The sequence below is a fragment of the Oreochromis aureus genome, linkage group 4, assembly GCF_013358895.1.
Source record: "Oreochromis aureus strain Israel breed Guangdong linkage group 4, ZZ_aureus, whole genome shotgun sequence".
Classification (NCBI taxonomy): domain Eukaryota; kingdom Metazoa; phylum Chordata; class Actinopteri; order Cichliformes; family Cichlidae; genus Oreochromis; species Oreochromis aureus.
In genome coordinates, this window is record NC_052945.1 from 32,498,356 (window position 1) to 32,524,367 (window position 26,012).

A 26,012-nucleotide genomic window follows, 5' to 3' on the forward strand; every position below is an offset into this window, starting at 1 on the left:
GTGTTGATGGCCCGGATCTTGTTCTTACCGTTCAGCTGACTCCTCAGGACTTGCCTGACCCTCTGCAGGTACTTGGTGGTTGCAGCTTTCCTAGCGGCCTCTTCATGGTTCCCATTCGCCTGCGGGATCCCCAGGTACTTGTAACTGTCCTCTATGTCTGCAATGTTGCCTTCTGGTAGTTCAATTCCCTCGGTTCTGACTACCTTCCCTCTCTTTGTTACCATCCGACTACACTTCTCCAGTCCGAACGACATTCCAATGTCATTGCTGTATAGCCTGGTAGTGTGGATCAGTGAATCGATGTCTCGTTCACTCTTGGCATACAGCTTGATGTCATCCATGTACAGGAGGTGGCTGACAACCGCTCCGTTTCGTAGTCGGTATCCGTAGCCAGTCTTGTTAATGATCTCACTGAGGGGGTTCAGGCCTATGCAGAACAGCAGTGGGGACAGAGCATCTCCTTGGTAGATCCTGCACTTGATGGTGACTTGTGCTATGGGCTTGGGTTGGCCTCTATATATATATATATATATATATATATATATATATATATATATATATATATATATATATATATATATATATATATTTATGATATATATATATATTTATGATATATATATGTATCATATATATATGTATCATATATATATATATATATATATATATATATATATATGTATGTATATATATATATATATATATATATATATATATATATATATATATATATATATATATATATATATATATATATATGTGTGTGTGTGTGTGTGTATGTATGTATGTATGTATATACATATATGACCACCTAGGGGCCATCACCAGCTCCTTCTGTCTTATATCTGTCTATCAATATACATAAGAGAAAGTTACTGTGCAATGCAAACATGTACAGCTTTAAATCTGTCTTGTAGAAAAGATACTGAAAACAACTGAGCACATAACACAGTTGATCAGCATAAAAATGATATTAGGAAGGTTAGAATCTTAGGGTTGCTTTCTAGCCATTTTGGGTAAAGTAACCCTTTAAATGGAGTTTACACTTATTTAGTAAAGCAAAAAAAGTCTAAGATGAAAATAATACCCCCCTTTAAAAAGCTATCAGCCAAAAAGAAATCTAAACACAATTGTTTCATTAGTTTATTAATAATTTCCTAAATAGTTGAAATTCTTTATGTGTGTAATGAGATTTAAGCATTTCTATATTTTGGCAGTAGTCTTTATTTAAATTTGCAGTAAAGCTGAACAACATCCATGTGCACAGTAATGACACAATGATTAAAACCACAAATAATGAGGTTACATTTAAATTTTGCAACAATGATGATGATGATGAAAATGATTATTATTTGCTATAATAAGTGCATCAACTTACACATCACTTGTTATTAGAATAAAGTATAAAATAGATAATTGCTACGTGGAGCTCAGGACTCTTCAACCTGAGGACAGCTACCGAGTGTAACTAATGCAACTGTGTGTGACCACTCACCTCACTTAGTTATATAAAAGTAAAGTGTGATTTGCTGGAACTATCCTCTGTGTGTGTGACTGGAATAACTGAATAATTAATAAATTTAGCGTTACTGTGTTACATGCTAAAATGTACACAGCTCACAAATGTACACATATGTCTACTGTCTGAATCTGCAGGTGTTAAATTCAAACAGCTGGAAGCAACCAACACAAATCTATATCCTATTGATGATTTATCAGACCATGAGGCACACAGATCTCTCTGACAAATCAAATACATAAACTGTAGTTACTAAAACTTTGAATTTTAGGCAAAAAGTGAACAACTATAAAAATAAACGTACAAATAATCAAAGTTAGTATTTGATAATTGTATCAATATTTGGTACACGTCTCATTGGCATTTTAATTTAGAAAGAATAATCAATTATCATTACATTTAAACACTGAGTCCTATGATAGAACAGTGACCTATGACCTTGACCTGCGATAATGATTAATAATGCAAATACTGAGACTTTAAGTCTCAGTTTTTGCTGAGTGTTTCATAATTATTTATAAACTAAGAAATCTTTTTCTAAGCAACACAGAGAGCAAATTTGGGCTGATAATGACTGAATTATTAAAAGTATTATCGTGCTGTGGTATTTATTCTATTTTTGAACACACAGTCACACTTATAAACAATTTAAAGGGACCTTTCAGCTCCCCCACCTTCTACTCCAACTGAAAAGAAAAAGTTGGCAGCCCTTTCATTTTCTTTTTCACTCATGATCATGATCCTCTTCACACACAACTCTCTCCATACACTGTTCTTGATCCACCTTCTTCGTTGTGTTGTTCTGCTTAAAGCTGATATAATGCGGCTCTTCCTCACCATCAGTGGTGTAATTGTTTGAAATAACTGCAACACAAACAGAATATCATACGTCAGCAAGCTGAAATACTTTCTCAGTTCATCTTTTATTGTAATTTACTGTAACTCTGTGCGCACACACTTTGAAAATGGACAAGGTCTTCAGACTTCTCCACTTGTCTCCTTCTCCTGCAGACCAGAAAGACCACAGGCAAGACCAGCAGAAGCAGCAATAAGGTTGCTGAGACTGAGACAAGCATGGTCATACCCACTACAAATGAAAAACATGAGAAAAACATGGATTTTGTGTTATTTAACATACAGTAGAAATGTTTTCCTCAGATATTAAATGCTTTTTATTACCACTGTCTGAGTGGAGTGTATCCTAACTTCCCTCGTCTTCCTTGACAGCACTTGCCTCTCACAGTCTGTACACTGATTTCTATGTGAAGGATTGGTCAGGCCACAGGATATGATTTAAAACGCTCTCTCCCAATTGTGTTGCCTAAGTGACTCTCTTGTAGTTTCAGGGTCAACAATGAATAACCACAGAACACAAACAACTGGCTGTTAGCACAACACAAATGACAAAGAAAAAAAAGCAAAAAACACAGCTATTGACTGAGACAGTTTTTTGCTAGTGAACAAAAAAAACGGAAATAATCACATTAAAGTAAGTAAACCCGTAACCGTGGCCATAAACAGATAAGTCAGTGCTAGCCAGAAGAAAGACCATCCAACAAAGATCGTTCTGGTAACTTAACTGGCCATTTTCAATTCATTTTATCAGCTGAAGTAACAACTAAGCAGATTTTTGTGGTGCTGATGAGTTAGCCAGCTAATCACATCTTTTTTGCTAACTTTATCATCAGCAAAAGGTTAGCTCCATATTACTGACATATACAGCATGTATATAGCATTAGCTGCTTTGTAACGTCCAAGTTAACTTATTATTATTACGCTATGTTTAACTGATACTAACCCATACAGTCAACTCCCACCAGTTTGCATAACATCAAGTACATGTCACCAAGCAATATAATAGTGAGGAATGTCTTGTGTATGTCTCATCCCTGTTTTGGGAGTTCTCATAAAAATGCATGTTAGGCGGCACTTCACCTAACAGCCACAGGTGTCATTAATAATAATGGTTTTCTGAGGATGCCCGAAGCTCATTGGACACCCAGAGATATATTTGTTTTTCAGGGTAATTTTCAAACCAATCATAGGTCTTACTTAAGTACAGCTTCAATCCAGCCTTCTTAATGGTGACACTCATTGCTGTGAAGGTTGAGGTGAATGTCCTCGAGACGACTACGACCTCATACACACAGCTATAGTTGCCCTGGTGTTCATAGTCAGCTTCAGGAAAACTAAAGGAGGCTGAGTTATTGATAGCTGGCTTGGTCTCGGTGATGTTGGAGCCTGAGAAGATGAGAGAGAAAACCCCTCCAGGAAAGTGGGAGGAAATGGAGCAGGTGAAGACAAAGTCGTCACCTCTGATGACCTCTGCACCTTCAGGACCACAGACCAGCCCGGTGTTAGGAGATGTCAGGCAGATGCTGGGCTGCTGCAGTGTCACTGGCCAAAAGAGAGACAGAGTAAACACAATTTAGGGTAGATTAAGGATTCTGTAGTGAACTGTAGTGAAGCTGATAATTCTGAGTTATAAGATTGGGGAAACCTGCAGTCAGCTGAGACTGAAGAAGTCACTTGGATGAGTGACGAAATGTTTCTCCCACAAAACGCTACGTCCAGATGAACAGAATCAACTTTTGGAAATTCTGAGTTATATTTTGTAGGAAATGTTTATTAAAAAAGTTCAATTGAAAAATTCAAATCCATTTATTTTTGCAAATAGATTAAATGGACATGTTGGATCAATTATTCATTCGGATCAAACTGGGTTTGTCCCCCAGAGGTTTTCTTTCTTTAATGTTCGAAGATTGATGAACATTATGTATCATAGGCATTGGGGGGGCTTCCAAGATCGCAGTACTGAGCTTAGATGCTGAAAAGGCGTTTGACCAGGTCGAGTGGGCCTATATGCTTCGGGTACTGGAGAAGTTTGGTTTTGGCGAACAGTTTATATCATGGGTTGATATGATATATCGGCATCCCTCTTCTTCCATTCTTACTAACCAAGATAGATCAGCGCCCCCCTTTTTTTTACACCACGGGACACACGACAAGGCTGCCCTTTGAGCCCTTTGCTCTTCGCAATTGCTATTGAACCTCTCTCAGAAGGCATTAGGAATGAGCCCTCCATTGACCCTGTCCAATTGGGGAATATCAAGCAGTACATTTCTTTATATGCGGATGATGTCAAATCCTGAGTCATCTGTTCCTGTACTATTGGATCTGGTGAGGTCGTTTGGGGAAATCTCAGGTTATACAATTAACTGGCAGAAGAGTGAGTTTGTGGCTTTAACTGCAAATTTGGATGTTGACTTTTTGAAAACTGTGCCTTTTAAAATTACAGACTGATTGAAATACCCGGGTGTTATTTTGCCTAAGGATCCTAAATTGATCTTTAAGTTGAATTATCTTGAACAAGTTGAAAAACTGAAAAAGGACATTGAGAAATGGAGGGCTCTCCCTGTTTCCATGGTAGTTTGCATTAATGTAAACAAAATGGTTTCTCTCCCTAAATTCTTGTATCTATTTTTAAACTTACCTTAAACTTATCTTCTTGAATAAGCAATTTTTCAAACTGACTGACTCAGTAGTATTACCATTTGTTTGGGGCTTTAAAACTCACAGGATATCAAAAGTTCACCTATGTAAGTCTAAACTTGAGGGTGGATTTAGTGTGCCACGTTTTCAGTTGAGTGGTGGGGTTGAGAATAGTTCCCTTCCTGCTCTTCTTTTTTCGTCTTCTAATCCGCGAACCAAGGTCAATTATAGTTTCGAACTGCGTTAAAATCTTTAGTCAGATCAAAAAAGGTTGTGCTCTACCAGATACTTCGATCCATAGTCCACTATATTGTAGTCATGCATTTCCACCCTCATGTTTAGATGTCTCTTTTGAGGTTTGGACACAGAAAGGTATACTTACTCTCAAAGACTTATATATTGACAGGCAATTTGCATCATTTACCCAGTTGCAGAACAAGTTCTCTTTCCCTGCATCACATTTTTTCCATTATTTACAGATAAGAAACTATGTTCGTCAGAGTATCCTCAACTTTCCATGTCTTCCGGAAGAGGGGCCAATTTTTACACTCCTTCTGAGTTCCCTGGATTCTAAAAAGTTGGTTGGTTGAAAGTGCTTCACAGACTTCTTCAGAGGTATTGTAGGTGAAGCTATAAAAACATAAAAAGTCAACACCCCTCTGATTTTTAGCACTACTCTCAAAGTAGTCTACAGTGGAATTTTGTACTTTGCTTGTGTATTTATTTTTCTGGTAACTTTGTACTTTTAATCCTTACATTTTCAAAACACACATTACTTTATGTGCAACAGTATCATTTATAGTGTTTACATTTTGGGGGTTAAAGTGGGCTAGAATGAGTCCAGGTGCCTGTAAATTACGTAAGTGAAGTCACTGTACTTTAGCATCTAGCTAGCTAGTGTAATGGAATTTCTTTCACTTATGTACTAATCACATTATTTTATTGTGTAATGAATTGGTGCCACTGGATTTTAACATGTCTGACACCCATACTGTAAGACAAATGGTGGGGGTCTATTTAGGAAGTTGGGGGAAGCAGACAACTCCACAGGAGGGAGAGTCTTTTGTCTCTTCGAGGACTCTGGGAAGGGAGTGTGAACCTTAAGGTGTGAAACAGCTGTGTACTGCCTTTTGTTCCTGGAGAAGGTATTTAACTGAGAGCCACACTACTCTCAGTGAGACTCTGCTGACCCTGCCCCGTGGTCATGCAGGCTCTCCATCAAGCTTGATTTTCTGTTCTGTGTGTTTTGATTAAAGAATGTTAGCTACCGCTCACCGCTCATCTGCAGGCTTTATTTAAGTGGAAAAACTTCCACAACAGAATGGCGCTGCGAGCAGGGTGGTCCGTGTGGTCGCTGAACAACGGTTCCGTGGATGGGCTGATCACCCCTGAGGGAAAAGGTACCTTTGTCCTACCAGCTGTTGAAGCGAAGGAAATGGAGGAGTCACGGAGCCGTGTGTTTTAGCCACCACCGAGACCATCAACTTTGAGGGGACTCCTGCAGATGGGTGAGTTGTAGCTAACTTGTATACAGTCATGGAGAGTTTTTTGTCTGGCCGAGGGGGGGGAACGCTGGCCGACTCCGGAGTTCGAGTCTCCGGAGGGAAAATCCTGGTGGTTTGAGACCCCAGGCTTGTGTTGGGAACGGCCCATCACAAGGACAGTGGCTCGAACACGTTGTTGGGGAGAAGCCGGCCCAGACCTGTGGTCAGTCCAAGTACGTCACAGGGACAGCGGCTCGGGTACACTGTCGGGGAAAATCCTGGTGGTTTGAGACCCCAGGCTTGTGTTGGGAACGGCTCATCACAAGGACAGTGGTTCGAACATGCAGTTGGGGAGAAGCCGGCCCAGACCTGTGTTCGGGTCCAAGCACGCCACAGGAGCGGCGGTTCGGGTACACTGTCGGGGACCATTTCTGCGTACTACAGTGCGCAGAGTGGCGGTGTTCGTTCCTTGGTCCGTAGAAGGCAAGGAACCTCATGGGGGACGCCTCGTGTAGTAATGGGAAACTGGATCCAGTAAAGCGGCAGGCCTTCCACCAGGCAGCCAGAGACAAAACTCAATAACTGACTGTATGATAAGAACTGAGTAAATGTGTGGTGTGAGATGAAAGAGAGTGGTTGTGTGGGAAAAGTTGATGTGTGTGTAAAAACAGCAAAAAATGGGGTTCAAAATGTTGAAAATGGGGAACAGGAAAAAAAGAAAAAAAAAAAGAGAGGAGTGTAGACATGTGTGTAAAAGTTGTTTCCAACTAGCAGGAGAGGGTGGTACTGCAGGCCACCAGCTCCCCTAGGGTGGACACACAAGAATTTCGCAGACTTGTTGATGAAAATAAGCAAAAAAGGAAAATAAGCAAAAATAGGAAGAGGGTTTGGTGATTTTCAATGTAGAACAACTACAATCTCTCTGGGTTTTTAAGAAAGGGACTTCAGAACCAGAGAGGGAGACGTGTTTCTTTAAGCAGTGATAAGAATGATCAAAATGTCTCAGTGTGTCACTTGCAGGTGAAGAGCAGACCCTGATCAATTTTTCACGTGCAGCAGTCGGAAGAAAATTATAGGTTAACATCATTTAGAAACACTCAAGCCAAGTTTTGGCTGAATTGTTTTACAGCTTAACTTCCATGTGTTTGTCACCCTGAGAACACAAGCTCCAAGATTCTCTCCCTGAAGACAAGAAATGCAGTTCCAGAACAACGAGATGGATATCAGGAGCTCACAGCAGTGTCCTGAGCAGTGAAGAAAAGTTGCAGCAGCAGCTGTGCAAGACAGCGACAGCAAGGAGAAAAATGACATCATCATGACTGGATGGATGGATGTGCATTTCCAATGAGCTGCAACTTCACTGTGTGTGAATGGACCTTTGAAAAGACTGTCTGAGTTGGACATTTGCCACTTTTGGAGCAAAATGGCAAGATGAGAAAGTGGAAAACACAGGACAAAGATGAAAGACAACTGACTCTCACTGGACTGCTGCAAGGGGGAGAGATGAGATGAGACCACAGTGGAAGGAGCAGGGGAGAACATGGCTGTTTTAGTGTGGGGAATGAAATTTGGGTTTAGGAAACTGGGAAGAAAAACGACTGCCTTGCGTGGAGAATTGAAAAGTGTCTGGAGCACCGCAAAGAGGAGAGGTACACAAAAATTACACAAACAGAAAAATGCATTAATCCTACTAACACAAACACACATGCAATGAAGCTCATGAAGACCAAATAAAAAAGAGTGCTCAAAGAAGTCCTGCCATTAATTAATGCTTCAATCTTAAATATGAATAACCTATCTCTAATAATCAGCTATGTACCACAGGCCTTCAAGCTGGCAGTAGTTAAACCTTTACTTAAAAAGCCATCTCTAGACCCAGCTTTCTTAGCTAATTATAGGCCAATCTCTGACGTTCCTTTTATCTCAGAATTTCTTGAATGAGTAGTTTTAAAACAGCTAACAGATTATCTGCAGAAGAACTGTTTCGGTCATATATCAGAGCTCATCACAGCACAGAAACAGCTTTAGTGAAGGTTACAAATGATCTTCTTATGGCATCTGACAGTGGACTCATCTCTGTGCTTGTCCTGCTAGACCTCAGTGCAGCGTTCGATACTGTTGACCATAATATTTAATTTCACTAGCTGGGCCCACGTCCTCATTTTAGGTTTGACAGCATTTTAGTAGGTAAAAGTGAATGCTTTGACATGAATTGATCTGCGGTTTGGGGAAGGCCTCGAAGGGGACTGGCGACGGCTCCCGGGCCGGCCAGATCCCCATGCACTATATAGAAATGAAGACGTTAAAGAATTGAAAACAAGGAGGGACGGAGGGTGGGGCACATAAACAAGAATGAACAGCTTGCAGAACTGGGGGAACCTATATAGATGACAACCGGAAGGAGCGTGTTTGGAGGCATGGTCCTGCTCCTGAAACTCCGATACATAATCTCCAATTCACTAGCTAAGCCCACATCCTCATTTTACGTTTGACAGCGTTTTAGTAGGTAAAAGTGAATGCTTTGACATGAATTGAGCTGTGGTTTGGCGTAGGCCTCGAAGGGGACTGGTGATGGCTCCTGGGCCTGGCAGATCCCCAAAGAAGGCATCCCCTGAAAGCAGTAATAACTGTGCGTTACAAACGTCGATGACCTCAGCGGTTATAATTCGATTTTCAATTCAACTTATTTATAAGGCACCAAACCACGGTGACAGATACCTCAAGACCCCACGATGATGTCTAAAGGAAAAACCCAACAATCATATGACCGCCTATGAGCAAGCACTTTGGTGACAGTGGGAAGGAAAAACTCCCTTTTAACAGGAAGAAACCTCCGGCAGAACCATGCTCAGCGAGGGGCGGCTATCTGCCGCGACTGGTTGAGGTGAAAGAAGGAGAAGAAAACAAAGACAACGCAGGAATGCTGAGTGACATCACCATCCAAAGAAGAGGAAAGTAATTGGTGGCAGGCTAGCGAGCTGAACAGCTCTCAATAAGGTAGTCAAGGATTCCATGGAGTGGAGTGGATGAGCTCAGACAATTAGGATGGAATGGCAGGAGAAGAGATCAAAGGAAATTGCAAAAAACGGAAATCTTAATAGATGAATGAGGGGAACCCTCGATCAGGTAAGGCTTGATGGCTCGTAAAGCTTGCATGAGCTTGTCTTTAAGTAGAAGATGGAGAGGGGGTGCTTAGCTGGTTAATTACTTCAGATAAGGTAGCGCCTATTTGTGCTTATTTCCGAAATTAACAGAAGTGACAGCAGCTTGGGAAGGGTTGCTGGTGAAAGCACATGATAAGTGAAGGGATGCCGTGAAGAATTATGCGCATGGCGCAGTTTGGATGTCTAAAAAGGAGCGATAGAGGACAGAACCTGGCATCCCAGTGCCACAAAGGTTTGCCGATGCTTTGCGAAGGTAGGAAAGATGGCAGAGAAACTGGCATCTTGGTGCCAGAACGGTTTGCTGCTACATCTTGTGGAAGACTGGATGAAACGGAGAAAGTGGCATCCTGTAGAGAGGAATGCATCTCGGTGCAAAGAGCTTTTTCTGCATTTGCAAATGAGGAATGGAAATAGAGAACCTGGCATTTTGGTGCCAAAAGGAACATCTGCTGCTTAGCATATGAGGGCAAGAAGGGCAGAGAAGCTGGCATTCCAGCAGTAGAAGGATTCACTGCTGCTTTTGCTGTGATAAATGCAGAGAAATTGGCAACTGTATATTAGAAAGCTTGCTGCTGAGTTTGCGAATGAGGGACAAAGAAGAACCAGCATCTTGGCGCCAAGTTTGCTATTGCATTTGCAAAGGAGGGATAGAGGAAGAGAAGCTGGCATCCTGGTGGCAAAGCTTGCTACTGTATTTGCATAGGAGTGATAGAAGAAGATAAGCTGGCATCCCGGTGCCAAAGCTTGCTTTTGTATTAGGATAAGAGGGATAGAGGAAGATAAGCTGGCATCCCGGTGCCAAAGCTTGCTACTGTATTTGCATAGGAGAGATAGAGGCAGAGAAGCTGGCATTCTGGTGCCAACACTTGATACTGTATTCCACAGGGAAGATAGAGGAAGAGAAGCTGGCATCCCGGTGCCAACGCTGCTACTGCATTGGCATAGGAGCATAGAGGAAAAGAACCTGGCATCCTGGTGCCAAAAGCATGCTACTGCATTTGCCAATATGGGATACGGGAAAGGGAAACTGGCGACTCGTTCACAGAAAAGCTTGCTGCTACGATTGGATATAAGGGAAGGACCTAGCATCCTGGTGCCATGAAAGCATGTTGCTGAATCTTGCGGAGGACAGATGGAGGGAAGGGAAACTGGCAACGCGTTGGTAGAAGGCTTGCTGCTGCTTTTGTAAATGAGGGATAAAGGAAAACCTGGCAACCCAGTCCCTTTTTCCCCCCCTTTTTCATGCAGAGAAACTGGCCGTTTGCAAATGAGAAGGATTCGTTGCTGCTTTTTGCCATGATAGATGCGGAGAAACTGGAAGTTTGGTAGTAGGGAAGCTAGATGCCGCGTTGCAAATGGGGGATGAAGGAAAACCTGGCAACCCTGTGCCTTTTAATTCTATTTATTTATTTATTTTGTCTATGCTGAGAAACTGGCAACACGATGGTACAAAAGCTTGCTGCTGCTTTTGCGAATGACGGATAAAGGAACCTGGCAACCCAGTGCCAAGGTTTGCTGCAGAGTTTAGCTGAAGAGGGATGTGAGGATGGGAACCTGGCAACTAGGTGCCGAGGTTTGCTGCAGAATTTTGCAAAGGAGGGATGAGCGGCTGAGAGCCTGCCAACTCGGTGCCGAAGCATGCTGCAGTTGCTACGGAGGGATGGATAAGATAAGATAAGATAAGACTTTGTTGATCCCACGACGGGGAAACTTTTGCGGTGCCGAGGTTAACTGCAGAATTTGCGAAGGAGGGATGAGTGGCTGAGAACCTGGCAACTCGGTGCCGAGGTTTGCTGCAGAATTTTGAGAAGGAGGGAAGAGACTGGAAACCTGGCAACTCGGTGCTGCATTTGCTACAGAGGAATGAAGAACTGGCGACTCAGTTATGGGCTCAAAATGTGGTCATAAATATTTTGTACTTGTAAATCAGTTTTGTACTTGTAAATCAGGATTTGTATGTGTAAAAAGAATTTGTGCGTGCGTAAAAAGATTTGTATGTGTAAAAAGATTTGTGTGTGGACTTAGCCAAAACCCCCTGCAAGTTACAAGTACGCAATTTTGACCCTATTTTTCTTCCTGTCATCTGATTGGTCAATGTCATGTCAATCACAAATGTAACAATCCAATCAGAGAACAGATGGGTTTGGCTGTCGGAGGGCACTTTTTGAACTGCAGGTCCTTGAAGGGAATAAATGCCCTTTACATGCCAACCCAGCGTTTTCCTTTATCACCACGAAGGAAAACAGTCTGTGGTCGTCCGAGTTTGGTGATTTTTGTGTCACAGGTCTACGTGGTTTATACAGGGACTTCCACAGCCTTTTCAACAACGCTGCGGACCGCTGGGGGGGGGCAGTGTTTTGGAAATGACAGTCTTCATTACAAAGCTTTCTTCGTTATGAATTAGCATACATGTTTTTATTGAACATTTGAAGAACTAGCAAAAAAAACAGAAACTGCTGTAGAGGACATAAAGTGAGAGATAGAAACGACAAGGAGCAGGTGCATCTAGTACAGGTAGAGCTGCTGAAAAAACCCACAGAGCTCAGCAGCCAGCGCAACAAATTCTGGATCCTTTGCTTTTAGTTAGCAGTTAGCATTAGCAGCACATCCTGCGTCCGATGTGAAAGGACTTTTATGCTGCGCACTGTGACTCACAGCAATGGTCCCGGGTCAGCCCTGACTTTGTGTTAAACTAATCCTAAAGTAATAATGGTATTTCTAACCACTGACATACCACAACTTTATCCTTTCAACAGCTGCTGAAAGTAAGGGGACCTAGCTGCTATCGGATATTTATATAGAGATCCTCCAGCTTCAAACTGTATTACCCTTCAAGGACCTGCAGTTCAAAAAGTGCCCTCCGACAGCCAAACCCATCTGTTCTCTGATTGGATTGTTACATTTGTGATTGACATGACATTGACCAATCAGATGACAGGAAGAAAAATAGGGTCAAAATTGTACTTGTAACTTGCAGGGGGGTTTTGGCTAAGTCCCACACAAATCTTTTTTTACACATACAAATCTTTTTTACGCACGCACAAATTCTTTTTACACATACAAATCTTTTTACGCACGCACAAATTCTTTTTACACATACAAATCTTTTTTACACACACACAAATCTTTTTTACACATACAAATCTTTTTACATACGCACAAATTCTTTTTTTACACATACAAATCCTGATTTACAAGTACAAAACTGATTTACAAGTACAAAATATTTATGACCACATTTTGAGCCCATACCTCAGTGCCTTTTTTTGTGTGTGTGTGCGTCTTTGCTGAGAAACTGGCAGTTCGGTGGTAGGAGCTTGCTGCTGCGTTTGCGAATGGTGGATAGCGAAGAATCAGGCATCCCAGTGCCAACTTGCTTAAGCATTTAGACAAAGGAGGGATAGAAAACATCACAGCGATGGAGAAACAGTAGAACATGGGGCTAGCGACATATTTCCAGCTTCCATTAAATGGTGTTAGGAGGAAGGAGCACAGAGCTGAGTTGTCCCTGCTACCTGGCATTGGCAGGTGGGTGGAGCTATGAAGTACACTGTAGCTTTTGCTGTTGGAGCTGCGATTTGCTTGGAAGCGTGGGTACGGCGTGGCTTCTGGGTTCGGCGCTGACGTCTGTCAGCTTTTCGACTAACTCGCCCAGCCTGAGGCCCATTTCAGAGCAACATGAGAGGAGCTGTGGGTTCTGCTGGTGGGCGATCCCGCCTGTTTTCGCTGAAGTGGCGGGCATCCAGAGTTACTTCATAACTGGATTTAGTGGAGATAAGACGACTGGATGGATCGACGTAGCAGACTGTATGTCAGGTGGCGAGAAAACTGCTAGAAGGTCGTCAGCATTCGGTCTTTCGGAAGCGCCGCCGTGAGGTTTGGAGTGTTTCGTGGATTGCCGGAGGAAAAGCGATGAACGCAAAGCTTGAGTAGTTGTTCATCTGATGCGGGTGGGTGAGTAAAATATATTACTCCTGTGAGATAAGCTGTGTTTAGAGGTATTCACCGAGACTGGACCCTGACGTAAACGAGAATGTACAGCTTGCAAAAATAGGGGAACCCATATAGATGACAACCGGAAGGAGCGGGTTTGGAGGTGTCGTCCTGCTCCTGAAATTCCGATATATAATCTCCAATACAATGCTTAGAGCATGCTATATGAAATAAAGGTACTGCAATGCAGTAGTTTGCATTATATCTGATTAATAGACTCTAGTTTGTTCATGTAAATGGACAGTCTTCTTCAAACACTAAGTTTAATTATGGAGTTCCACATGGTTCCTTGCAAGGACCAATTCTGTTTGCATTTTACATGCTTCATGTGGTATCATTACAAGGCATAGGATACATTTTCACTGCTATGCACATAATACCCAGCTTTATCTATCCATTCAATTAGGCTTTAGTTATATTTATTTTATTTATATGTTTCTCTTACCTGCAACAGACAATCCGACAGGGTCACTTTCTGGGGAGCTGAAGTCTCGACTTGAAACTCTTGTCTGATACTGACACTGGTATGATCCCACATTACTGAAGGTCACTTGAGTGATATTGAAGGAAGCAGAGTTTGTACTCGATGTTTGGCTTTTCCTGAATGAGCCTGAGGTCTGCTGCAGAGTGAATGTTCCACCTAAATGCTGAGTTGAGATTGAACAAGTGATGCTGACGTGATGTCCCCAGGTCACCTTCCCCACAGGAATCACAAAGACACTGGGCTTTGGGAGGATCACTTAAGAAACATAAAACATTATTAGTTTATTTTCTTTTTGGTGAGGAATAACTCACTAAATTGAATTTCAGTATTCATGAACATAAATGTTAAATCATAATAGGCAAATGGTTTTTCTTACATGTAACAGATATTCTGACAGAACTGCTTTGAGGGGAGCTGAATTCTCGCCCTGAAACCCTTGTGTGATAGTGGCACTGATACAATCCCTCGTTACTGAAGTTCACTTCAGGGATTCTAAAGACAGCAGAGTTTGTGCTCGATGTTTGGCTTTTCCTGAATGAGCCTGAGCTCTGCTGCAGAGTGAATGTTCCACCTAAATGCTGAGTTGAGATTGAACAAGTGATGCTAACATCTTGACCCCAGGTTACTGCACCACCAGTGTTTGTTGAGATGGTGGGATTTGGGAGGATTACTGAAAAATAAAGTAAATAACACAGTGGGTGTTTCATCTGAGGAAAGGTATGAGTTTCATTTCATTTTAGCTTCCTGTCAACTCAATTCCATTTCAAGTAAGGTGACAGTGGTACAGAGGCTGAAAGGATAACTTTTGGTTGAGAAATGGAGATTTACAGTTCTTTAACATTTCATAAGCAATCAGCCGAAACACAAAATTTTACATTTCAGTTCTTACCAGTAACAGAAACTCTGACAGAATCACTTTGTGGGGATCTGAAGTCTTGACTTGAAATCCTTGTCTGATATTGACACTGATACAATCCTTCGTTATTGAAATTCACTTCAGTAATGTTGAATGTAACTGAGGTTGCACTCGATATTTGGCTTTTCCTGAATGAGCCTGAGCTCTGCTGCAGAGTAAATGTTCCACCTAAATGCTGAGTTGAGATTGAACAAGTGATGCTAACGTCTTGACCCCAGGTCAACTGTCCAACTGGAGTCGTAGAGATGCTGGGCTTTGGAAGGATTACTGAAACACAAAACATAAAAACATAAAATCATATATTTGCCTTTCTGAGGTTTTGCTCTATATTTCAAATTGTTGTTGTTTTAATTAATATATTTGAGATGATAAAAAGAAAAAGGCGAACTAAAGTTCCTCCTTACCAGTAACAGAGAGTCTGATTGAGTCACTTTGAGGGGAGCTGAATTCCCGGCCTGAAATCCTTGTCTGATACTGACACTGGTACGATCCCTCGTTATTGAAATTCACTTGAGGGATGTTGAAGGTAACAGAGTTTGTGCTCGATGTTTGGCTTTTCCTGAATGAGCCTGAGGTCTGCTGCAGAGTGAATGTTCCACCTAAATGCTGAGTTGAGATTGAACAAGTGATGCTAACGTCTTGACCCCAGGTCAACTCTCCAACTGGACTCTTAGAGATGCTGGGCTTTGGGAGGATTACTGAAAAATAAATAAATAACGTATTATTTAAAAAAAAATAAAAATAATTAAAACATAGTTAAAAAAAAAGACACATGTCTGTCTCTTACCAGTAACAGAAACTCTGACAGTGTCACTCTGCGGGGATCTGAAGTCTCGACTTGAAACTCTTGTCTGATACTGACACTGGTACGATCCCTCATTACTGAAGGTCACTTGAGGGATATTAAAGGTAACAGAGTTTGTGCTCGATGTTTGGCTTTTTCTGAATGAGCCTGAGCTCTGCTGCAGAGTGAATGTTCCACCTAAATGCTGAGTTGAGATTGAACAAGTGATGCTAACAGTTTGGCCCCAGGTCACATTCCCCACTGGAATCATGGAGATGCTGGGCTTTGGCAGGATCACTGAAAAATAACCGAATAGTGGTCTATGAGAAAAGCAATATCTTCCTAGTTCTTTCATTTCCATTCTAAACTACATGAATACACGTTGAAACAATGATTGGAAAATATATTTTCCCCTTCGACCGTCCAGCCAATGTTATTAAATGTAAATGTACCCTGTATTTAGCCAAATTCCATGCTATTGTTTTCTTTCAGAAAGTCCAACTAATTGAAACCTTTCAAACCAATCTGACAAATGAGTGGATCAAGTGCACCTATAGTCTTGTAGGCTGATAGAAGCTGACTTACAACTTCTTTAACATTTCATCAGAAGTCTGCCCAAATAGAATATTTCACATTTCAGTTCTTACCAGAAATAGAAACTCTAACAGAATCACTTTGTGGGGACCTGAAGTCTCGACTTGAAATCCTTGTCTGATACTGACACTGGTACGACCCCTCGTTACTGAAGGTCACTTGAGGGATATTGAAGGTAACAGAGTTTGTGCTCGATGTTTGGCTTTTCCTGAATGAGCCTGAGCTCTGCTGCAGAGTGAATGTTCCACCTAAATGCTGAGTTGAGATTGAACAAGTGATGCTAGCAGTTTGGCCCCAGGTCACATTCCCCACAGGAATCATGGAGATGCTGGGCTTTGGCAGGATCACTGAAGATTAAATAAATAACATAGTGAGTGTTTCCTTTGAGGAAAGGTATGAGTTTACATTTTAACTTGGTTTCAACTGAACTTTTATTTAAAGTTAACAAAAAATAAAAAAAGGAAATATCTTTGTCTCTTACCAGTAACAGAAACTCTCATAGAATCACTCTGTGGGGATCTGAAGTCTCGACTTGAAACTCTTGTCTGATACTGACACTGGTACGATCCCTCGTTACTGAAGGTCACTTGAGGGATATTGAAGGTAACAGAGTTTGTGCTCGATGTTTGGCTTTTCCTGAATGAGCCTGAGGTCTGCTGCAGAGTGAATGTTCCACCTAAATGCTGAGTGGAGATTGAACAAGTGATGCTAACGTCTTGACCCCAGGTCAACTCTCCAGTTGGACTCTTAGAGATACTTGGCTTTGGGAGGATCACTGAAACACAAAACATAAAAACATAAAATCACATATTTGACTTTTTGAGGTTTATCTCTATATTTCAAATTGTTGTTATTTTAATTAATATATTTAAGATAAGCAAAAATTAAATAGGCAACTACAGTTTCTCATTACCAGTAACAGAGAGTCTGACAGGGTCACTCTGTGGGGATCTGAAGTCTCGAATTGAAATCCTTGTCTGATATTGACACTGGTACGATCCCTCATTACTGAAGGTCACTTGAGGGATATTGAAGGTAACAGAGTTTGTGCTCGATGTTTGGCTTTTCCTGAATGAGCCTGAGCTCTGCTGCAGAGTGAATGTTCCACCTAAATGCTGAGTTGAGATTGAACAAGTGATGCTAGCAGTTTGGCCCCAGGTCACATTCCCCACTGGAATCATGGAGATGCTGGGCTTTGGCAGGATCACTGAAGAATAAATAAATAACATAGTGAGTGTTTCCTTTGAGGAAAGGTATGAGTTTACATTTTAACTTGGTTTCAACTGAACTTTTATTTAAAGTTAACAAAAATAAAAAAGGAAATATCTTTGTCTCTTACCAGTAACAGAAACTCTCATAGAATCACTCTGTGGGGATCTGAAGTCTCGACTTGAAACTCTTGTCTGATACTGACACTGGTACGATCCCTCGTTACTGAAGGTCACTTGAGGGATATTGAAGGTAACAGAGTTTGTGCTCGATGTTTGGCTTTTCCTGAATGAGCCTGAGGTCTGCTGCAGAGTGAATGTTCCACCTAAATGCTGAGTTGAGATTGAACAAGTGATGCTAGCAGTTTGGCCCCAGGTCACATTCCCCACAGGAATCATGGAGATGCTGGGCTTTGGCAGGATCACTGAAGAATAAATAAATAACATAGTGAGTGTTTCCTTTGAGGAAAGGTATGAGTTTACATTTTAACTTGGTTTCAACTGAACTTTTATTTAAAGTTAACAAAAAATAAAAAAAGGAAATATCTTTGTCTCTTACCAGTAACAGAAACTCTCATAGAATCACTCTGTGGGGATCTGAAGTCTCGACTTGAAACTCTTGTCTGATACTGACACTGGTACGATCCCTCGTTACTGAAGGTCACTTGAGGGATATTGAAGGTAACAGAGTTTGTGCTCGATGTTTGGCTTTTCCTGAATGAGCCTGAGGTCTGCTGCAGAGTGAATGTTCCACCTAAATGCTGAGTTGAGATTGAACAAGTGATGCTAACGTCTTGACCCCAGGTCAACTCTCCAACTGGACTCTTAGAGATGCTGGGCTTTGGGAGGATTACTGAAAAATAAATAAATAACATAGTAATTAAAAGAAATAAAAGTAATTGAAACACAGTTTAAAAAAAGACATATGTTTGTCTCTTACCAGTAACAGAAACTCTGACAGGGTCACTCTGAGGGGAGCTGAAGTCTCGACCTGAAATCCTTGTCTGATACTGACACTGGTACGATCCCTCATTACTGAAGGTCACTTGAGGGATATTAAAGGTAACAGAGTTTGTGCTCGATGTTTGGCTTTTTCTGAATGAGCCTGAGCTCTGCTGCAGAGTGAATGTTCCACCTAAATGCTGAGTTGAGATTGAACAAGTGATGCTAGCAGTTTGGCCCCAGGTCACATTCCCCACAGGAATCATGGAGATGCTGGGCTTTGGCAGGATCACTGAAGAATAAATAAATAACATAGTGAGTGTTTCCTTTGAGGAAAGGTATGAGTTTACATTTTAACTTGGTTTCAACTGAACTTTTATTTAAAGTTAACAAAAAATAAAAAAAAGGAAATATCTTTGTCTCTTACCAGTAACAGAAACTCTCATAGAATCACTCTGTGGGGATCTGAAGTCTCGACTTGAAACTCTTGTCTGATACTGACACTGGTACGATCCCTCGTTACTGAAGGTCACTTGAGGGATATTAAAGGTAACAGAGTTTGTGCTCGATGTTTGGCTTTTTCTGAATGGGCCTGAGGTCTGCTGCAGAGTGAATGTTCCACCTAAATGCTGAGTTGATATTGAACAAGTGATGGTAACAGCTTGACCCCAGGTTACTGCACCAATAATATTCTTGGTGATTCTGGGCTTTGGGAGGTTGACTGAAAAATAACATATGTGAAAAGTTCATTTTTCCTTTAAACTAAAGAAGGAACTTTTCATTAGGGATTAAGTGGATCATCCTTCAAATTTATTAAAAACTACCTGTCACTGAGAGTCTCACAGAATCACTTAGAGGGGCGTTGGAGTCTGGAATCAAATCCCTCTGAAACTGACACTGGTATGATCCCTCATTGTCAAGGTTTACATTAGAGATACTGAGGGTAGCAGCGTTTCTGCTTGATGTTATTCTCCTGCTGAATGAGCCTGAGGTCTTTGTGAAGATAAATGCTCCACTTAACTGATCACCTGTGATCGAACATGTGATAGCGACATTCTGACCCCAGGTAACTTGACCAGAAGGATTGATGGAAATCCTGGGTTTTGGTTTGTCTGTTGAAAAGCATAACAACATAGAGTTTAATGTATAACATCTTCATTTTCAGTTTTAAAATTAAAAGAGGCAAATAGTGAGCATGTAGTCATAATAAGCAGAAAACTGCATTTTTTAAAAATAATGTAACTCAAACAAATGACTGTTTTTGAACATTTAGAGAGAGTATGCAGACTCTCAGGCACACCTTTGGTTTGGTTTTTCTTCTAAAAAGATTGAATGGTTACAACATTTAATATCTGATATCTAATATCTTTAGTTCATGGTTAATTCAAGCAGTTATTAGTTGTTACTTCAGAATTTTGTGTGACTTCTAAAGTGATGACCAACTATACCTTACAGAGTATTTATAAATGAATCTTTCTTCTCACCTAAACAGGCAACGCCAGCATCCTCACCATGCCCACAGTTATGTGTCCCAAATCCACTGTAGCGACATGCAGTTAGAGAGCTTTCACTTCCTGAACAGGCCACATCATCAAGCCAAATTTGTCCTGTACCTTGACCAAAGTGAGCTGATGGATAGGCATTCACTGCTGCCCCACAGCCCAGCTGTCTGCAGACCACTTTTGCATCATTTAAGTCCCAGTCATCATCACACACTGTTCCCCAGGAGCCACTGTGATAGATTTCAACTCTTCCAGAGCACCGAGTTGATCCAACTAATCTTATCTGGCCAACTATGAAAAAATTAGAGAAGATTAACAGAGTTTCAAGGTTTTACACACAAAACACATGGAAATTATCATTAAATCTATATACACAGGAGAAGCCTGCAGAATTTGCTCAACTAAAACAAATGCAAAACGAACAGGTGGTCCTATGTTGCACATTAAGAGAGAAATTCAGAGTTAGCAGGTGTAACAGTCAGAGCCATGGAACAACATACTTACAGTATCACAAACTGAATATACAGTAAATGTTGCTACAACCTGTGTCAACTAAGAATAAAAACATTCAAACTCGAATGTAACAGATGCAGGTAAAACATCCATCCATCGATTTTCTTTCACTTCTGAGTTACTTCACTTCTGAGGCTAACACATCCAACCATTCACACATTTACATGCAAGGTCAATTTAGAATCACCAATTAATCTAACCACATTGATGTCTTAACCTTGGACTGGGGAAGCCAGAATACTTGGGGAGAACATGCAAACTCCACACAGAGAGGTCCCAGACTAGATTCAAACCTAGGATCTTCAAGCTGTGAAGCAACAGTGTTAACCACTGCATGCATGGTTTCAGACATTCTACCAGTAAATGAAAAAAAAATCTTTGGGTCTCAGCAATGAAAAAGAGTCTAGTTGAGTTGTTTTCTTGTATCATTTGGAGATGAACTCTGCTTTTTTGTCTATTTTGTTTTGTTTTCAAGCCAAAAATAAGTAGAATTAGAATATCAGATTGTCAGAAAATGTGATTTGGATTTACCAAAACAGATGAGTTAGGACATTTTGTAGCATCAATGACAAAGGTAGCTTTAACGAAATGTCCAAAGATACATATTCGTTTTGTTAAGCTTGAACCAACCACGAAATTTTTGAAAGAGTCATCTCACCTGAACATGTGACACCAGCATCCTCACTATGCCCACAGTTATGTGTCCCAAATCCTCTGTGTTGACACGCGGTTAGAGAACTTTCAGTTCCTGAACAGGCCACATTATCAAGCCAGATTTGTCCTGTACCTTGACCAAAGTGAGCTGATTGATGGACACTCTCTGCTGCCCCACAGCCCAGCTGTCTGCAGACCACGCCAGCATCATTTAAGTCCCAGTCATCATCACACACTGTTCCCCAGGAGCCACTGTGATAGATTTCAACTCTTCCAGAGCACCGAGTGGACCCAGACCCAGCTAGTCTGATCTGACCATCTGTCAGACAGATATAACAAAGATTCAAAATCCAAATATTTCACACAGAACAAAAGCAGGAGTTTGTTACATGGTAGAATGGACCAACCTGCAACCGGTGAAGATGTCATGAAGAGAAAAGAGACTAGAGAGAAGAATCAAAACTGTGCATCAGTGTGTTAGCAGAGAATGTATTAAAGCACATGTTGGTTTCACAGTGCAAAGCAATAAATGGTAACAATTGTTTTGAAATGAATGACTGAGACCACGACTGCATTTCTACTTTGTCCATGTAAAATTCTATGTTATAAATGGTAAAACTGTGGCTCATTCAACTTGAGAAAACAAGAATTTCAGTGAAGAGCTGAATTTTTTTCCAATTTCTCTGTAATTTTTTTTTCTATAAAGAATATGGCCGGTGCTATGCTAAATATGAAATATTTTTAAAATGATGTATTTTTGCTCTTTCAGTGTTTCAGGGTGAACAAAGAAAGAGAAATACATCAGGCTTCTTGCAGCTTTGTTCTTAAATCAATGATTACATGCACAACTTTTGTATCTAAAGCTTGAAGGTGATGTTGGCCATTTAAGGGTTTTCAACAGTGTAAACTGCTCCCAAGTTCTGTTTACTAGAAAAATCAGCACTCTAACACTACCACAGCCATTTTAACATTAAATTATTTTTTGCTAATTTCTATATCTTCTTTCTAAAACATCGTGTTTTATTCTGTGTTCAACGCTGTTACCCTTCATTGATAAAAGACATAACAGCAGAGGAATTTTCATTTCCACCAGTGATTCTACATGTTTGTGGTTTACAGAACTTTATTTTATAGTTTTTTAATGTATTATTTTGTGTTTTGGTAATGATCCAAAAACTAAATTTGTTGGGATAAAGCACTAATAATTTTCCTTTGATCTTGAAAAGATCAAGATCAAAGGATGTGGGGCTGTGCAAAGAGGGGGATCCAGTGCATAAATACACTGAGCTACCTGCTGTGGTGACCCTTTGTGAATAAGCTGAAAGTAGCTGCAGCTTCTTTAGACATGGCCAGTCACACAGACCTCTTTCACACATAAAGAAAACCCTCTCTTAACTCACCTAAAACCAGTCTCTCTACGTGACCGCACATCCTGGTGAACGAAGGTTTTCCAGCTCAACAGTTAGACAGAAACTGTAAGATAGCACAGCAGTGAGGTTTGCTGCTTGTCCACCAGTAACAGCATCAGAGTGTTAATGTTTGAAAACCTAACATTTTTCTGAAGCTACAAGCTACACTGAGACAGAGGGTCATATTGACTCACTCAAAGCATAATGCTATCTCTTATGAATGATCAGTCCAAAATAAATTTAAATTAGCTTAATGTAAAACAGATACTTACCTGAATGGCTTATTTCATGAGCGTTCACGAGTTCTTGCTAGCTTCAGAAGATGCTCAGTTTCAATGCTGGAGCCACAGTGGCCTGGGGAGATTTGGTGAATTTAATGGATTACTCTGCATGTGATACAGTGGAATCATGTTGTCACATATGTTGAAGAGTTAAACACTTCAGCTCATATAAATGTTTTCTTCTTTGATCACAAACACCAACACAGTCTCTCTGTGGTTTTTGGGACATGATTTCTTCTGTTCTGTTCCTGAAAAGTTATGTTTAAGCAATAATTATATTACTTGGTAAGCATAGTGGGTGGAATGGTAGTGCAGTCTTTACCTCTGTTATTCTATATGTTGGTCTTAGTTTTGGCCAGCTGGGACATTTTTCCCCCTCAAAAGTAACATTATGTAACATGTATTCCATTATTGTGTAAATCAGACCTCACAGTGATTGTAACTGAACTTTATAACTTCAGTTTCTGAGGTCAGCATCATCACTCATACCCTAATGACATTTGTTCTGTCCCAAGTAAAAGATTAAAAATAGTTCATATTAAATTAGTGATAAAAATGTCATATTTCATCTGTGGTAATTTATGTTAAAAAAGAGAGTCATTTAGTTAAAAAATATTTTCTATACAGTCAGCATTAGCTTTTCTGTATCTTATTTTGAAGGAGTAATCTGTGTTCAGAATGCATTGTGGGAAGCAGAAGCCGCAGTCAGTTGGAAAAAAACATTGTACAGAAAACCTGCATATCCGTGTTTAAACTTCATCTCCTGTGGCCTGAATCTTTATATACACCATCAAAAGCAATGGCTGTAAGTTTATTACATTACTTTCATCGAGCTATTCAAGCCACAATTGTAAAGGATTGTAAGCTGTCAAGAAGACTGTAATAAAAGAGCAAGACGCTCAGTTTCCTGGCTCATGAAAATTGAGTTTGGCTTGCTGTTGACCTGCATTAACATACACAGTGTATCCAACACGTAGTGGTAACAGTACAACATTAATAATATTGCTGTATTAAATTGGGCATCAGCAGCAGGGTCATCAGTTTTTGTTTAGAGAACTTTTGTATCCTCAAGAATGAAAGAACTGCTGATTTTTGAGGAGGTAAATTTGCAAAATAAGCTGTTTGTAGAGATCAACTTCTTCTTTTGAAATAGAAAGTTTTTCATCTATACTGCCCAGTCTGAACCCTGACTTGAGTTCAGCCCTCACAGGATATCCTAGGATTTATTGCTGAGTACAGTTGGCTTTAACACTGTATCAGTGCTTTTATTAATGTAATGAAGTCATGTGTGCACACTTTGCAACTTTCACTGACCAATCAAAGCAGTTTAGACAATAAGTCATATCTTAACCAAAATACGTCAAACTTTATAGGATAGGATACCGGAGGAAACCAACACAGGGACTTGGAGAACATTTTCCCTGTTTCTCTTAAATGTGCTGTAATCACACAACTAATCACAAAAAATAACTTGGACTCATTGGTGTTTAATAATTATAGACTTATTTCTAATCTTTTATTCCTCATCAAAAATTGAAAACATTTTATTACAAGTAACTAAATGAATATCTTACATGTCGCAGTCTTTACTTTACCAGGGAGGTTTCAGATCCAATCACAGCACAGAAATAGCAGACTGAGTCCTGCTCAGTCTCAGTGCTGCATTTGACACTGGAGCGGGACATTTTAATTCAAAGGCTTCATGGCTCTGTTGGTTTAACAGGTTGGTTGATGGTTGGCTCTCATCATATTGAAGACTTGAGGGGTTTTTGTGTGTCTATTAGCGGTTTAATATTTGCACAAATAAAAATTCAATCAGGTGTTCCTCAAGGCTCGGTCCTTTGGGTCCATTACTCTTTAACAATTACATGCTCCCACTTGGTACTGTCACAAAGAATCATAACATATCCTACTCTTCTTGTGCACATAATACTTATCAGTTTTCCTCTGATGATCTAACCTCTATTCAGAAACTAATGAGCTGCACTGATGGCATTAATCACTTAATGACATAACTTTTTAGGACTAAACAGAGTGAAGACAGAAACATTTGCTGTTGGTCCAAAAAAAGTCAGAGAATATTTATCATTGCTTTTTCTAAAATGAAGTGGGTTCGGTGAAGAAGGGCAGAGATAGTTCAGTAGGTAGAGTCTTCGCCCCATGATCAAAAAGTCAGAGGTTCAAATCCACTGAACAGCTCGCCTAAGGTACCGTCTCTACACACTGCTCCCCGGGCGCTGAATTGTTAGCTGCCCACTGAGTTAATGGGTAAAATGCAGAGGACTAAGCAATTTCCTACAGGATCAATAAAGTAGACATTATTAAATTTGAACAGTTTGCTTGATATCAAAGCACAGACTATGCTTCCATATCAAGCAGGTTAGGTCATTATATGCTCTATCTTCTGTACACTCCAAATCATCAGTAAGACAACTTCAGCACATTCAAAATGTACCAGTCAGAGTGCTTACAGGTCTGCAGAGATCTGACTATATTACCCCAGTACCAGGATCACATCATTGGCTTCCAGTGCAATCTAAAATGATTGTATTAATTCCCAAAGCACTCTATGGGTTGACCCCCTACTACATCTTTTACTTGCTCACTGTTCAAATCCCAGTCAGATCACTCAGGTCATCAGCTGCAGACCTTTCAACTGACCATAGATTGAGATCCAAGTGTGCCTCAGTTTCTGTGGTCCTGTTATTTGGAACAAGTCTCCTACTGACCTGGGCACATCTTTAGTCATTTTGAACAATTTTTCACATAACCAAAATAAACAAGCTTCCTCACATATGTTTACTGAGACCTATTGTGTGTTTTTTAAAAATTGTAATATCTGTTTGGACCTTTTTTAATACCATAAATATTCTAAAACTAAAACTTAACAACTAAGAACTAAAATGAAAAAATCAAATTAAGGACGTCTAAATGATGTTTTTAATGTAAGATTAAATGCTATAATAACCATGGTAGGCATTAATGGGGCTATTAATGCTATTATTATTGCTTACCACCAGTTTTACTCACCAGATTAAGTTCCCTTAATGTGAGGTTTTCCTCTTCTTCTTTC

The 26,012-nt window shown here is 40.4% G+C and overlaps 1 protein-coding gene across 2 annotated transcripts; it reads right to left on the reverse strand.

The window, feature by feature from the left end:
• Positions 1 to 1,200: 1,200 nt before the first annotated feature.
• LOC116324938 (immunoglobulin superfamily member 1-like) lies at positions 1,201 to 26,012 on the reverse strand. 2 transcript variants are annotated; one of them, XM_039611136.1, is made up of 22 exons: positions 25,970 to 26,012; positions 22,931 to 23,012; positions 22,650 to 22,722; positions 21,657 to 21,692; positions 21,254 to 21,568; positions 20,065 to 20,373; positions 19,405 to 19,692; positions 19,008 to 19,301; positions 18,579 to 18,872; positions 18,198 to 18,491; positions 17,770 to 18,063; positions 17,344 to 17,637; positions 16,912 to 17,205; positions 16,484 to 16,777; positions 15,840 to 16,133; positions 15,457 to 15,750; positions 15,026 to 15,319; positions 14,513 to 14,806; positions 14,098 to 14,391; positions 3,572 to 3,916; positions 2,478 to 2,606; positions 1,201 to 2,383 (listed from the first exon to the last, which is right to left on the reverse strand). In XM_039611136.1, exons 3-22 carry the CDS (start codon positions 22,678 to 22,680, stop codon positions 2,244 to 2,246), a joined length of 5,121 nt encoding a protein of 1,706 aa, XP_039467070.1. In that variant the 5' UTR covers positions 22,681 to 22,722; positions 22,931 to 23,012; positions 25,970 to 26,012; the 3' UTR covers positions 1,201 to 2,243. The 2 variants fall into 2 exon arrangements, with proteins under 2 accessions (XP_039467070.1, XP_039467071.1); XM_039611137.1 differs by lacking the exon at positions 16,484 to 16,777.

Bases quoted from the DNA above. Each gene is read 5' to 3' on its own strand.
- LOC116324938 (XM_039611136.1), bottom strand. From the start codon at position 22,680: ATGTGCGGTCACGTAGAGAGACTGGTTTTAG. The intron at 14,392-14,512 runs GTAAGAAAAACC...ATGTTTCTTAAG, and splicing joins TGTCAGAATATCTGTTACAT to TGATCCTCCCAAAGCCCAGT. The intron at 2,384-2,477 runs GTGTGTGCGCAC...TTTGTGTTGCAG, and splicing joins AGACCTTGTCCATTTTCAAA to TTATTTCAAACAATTACACC.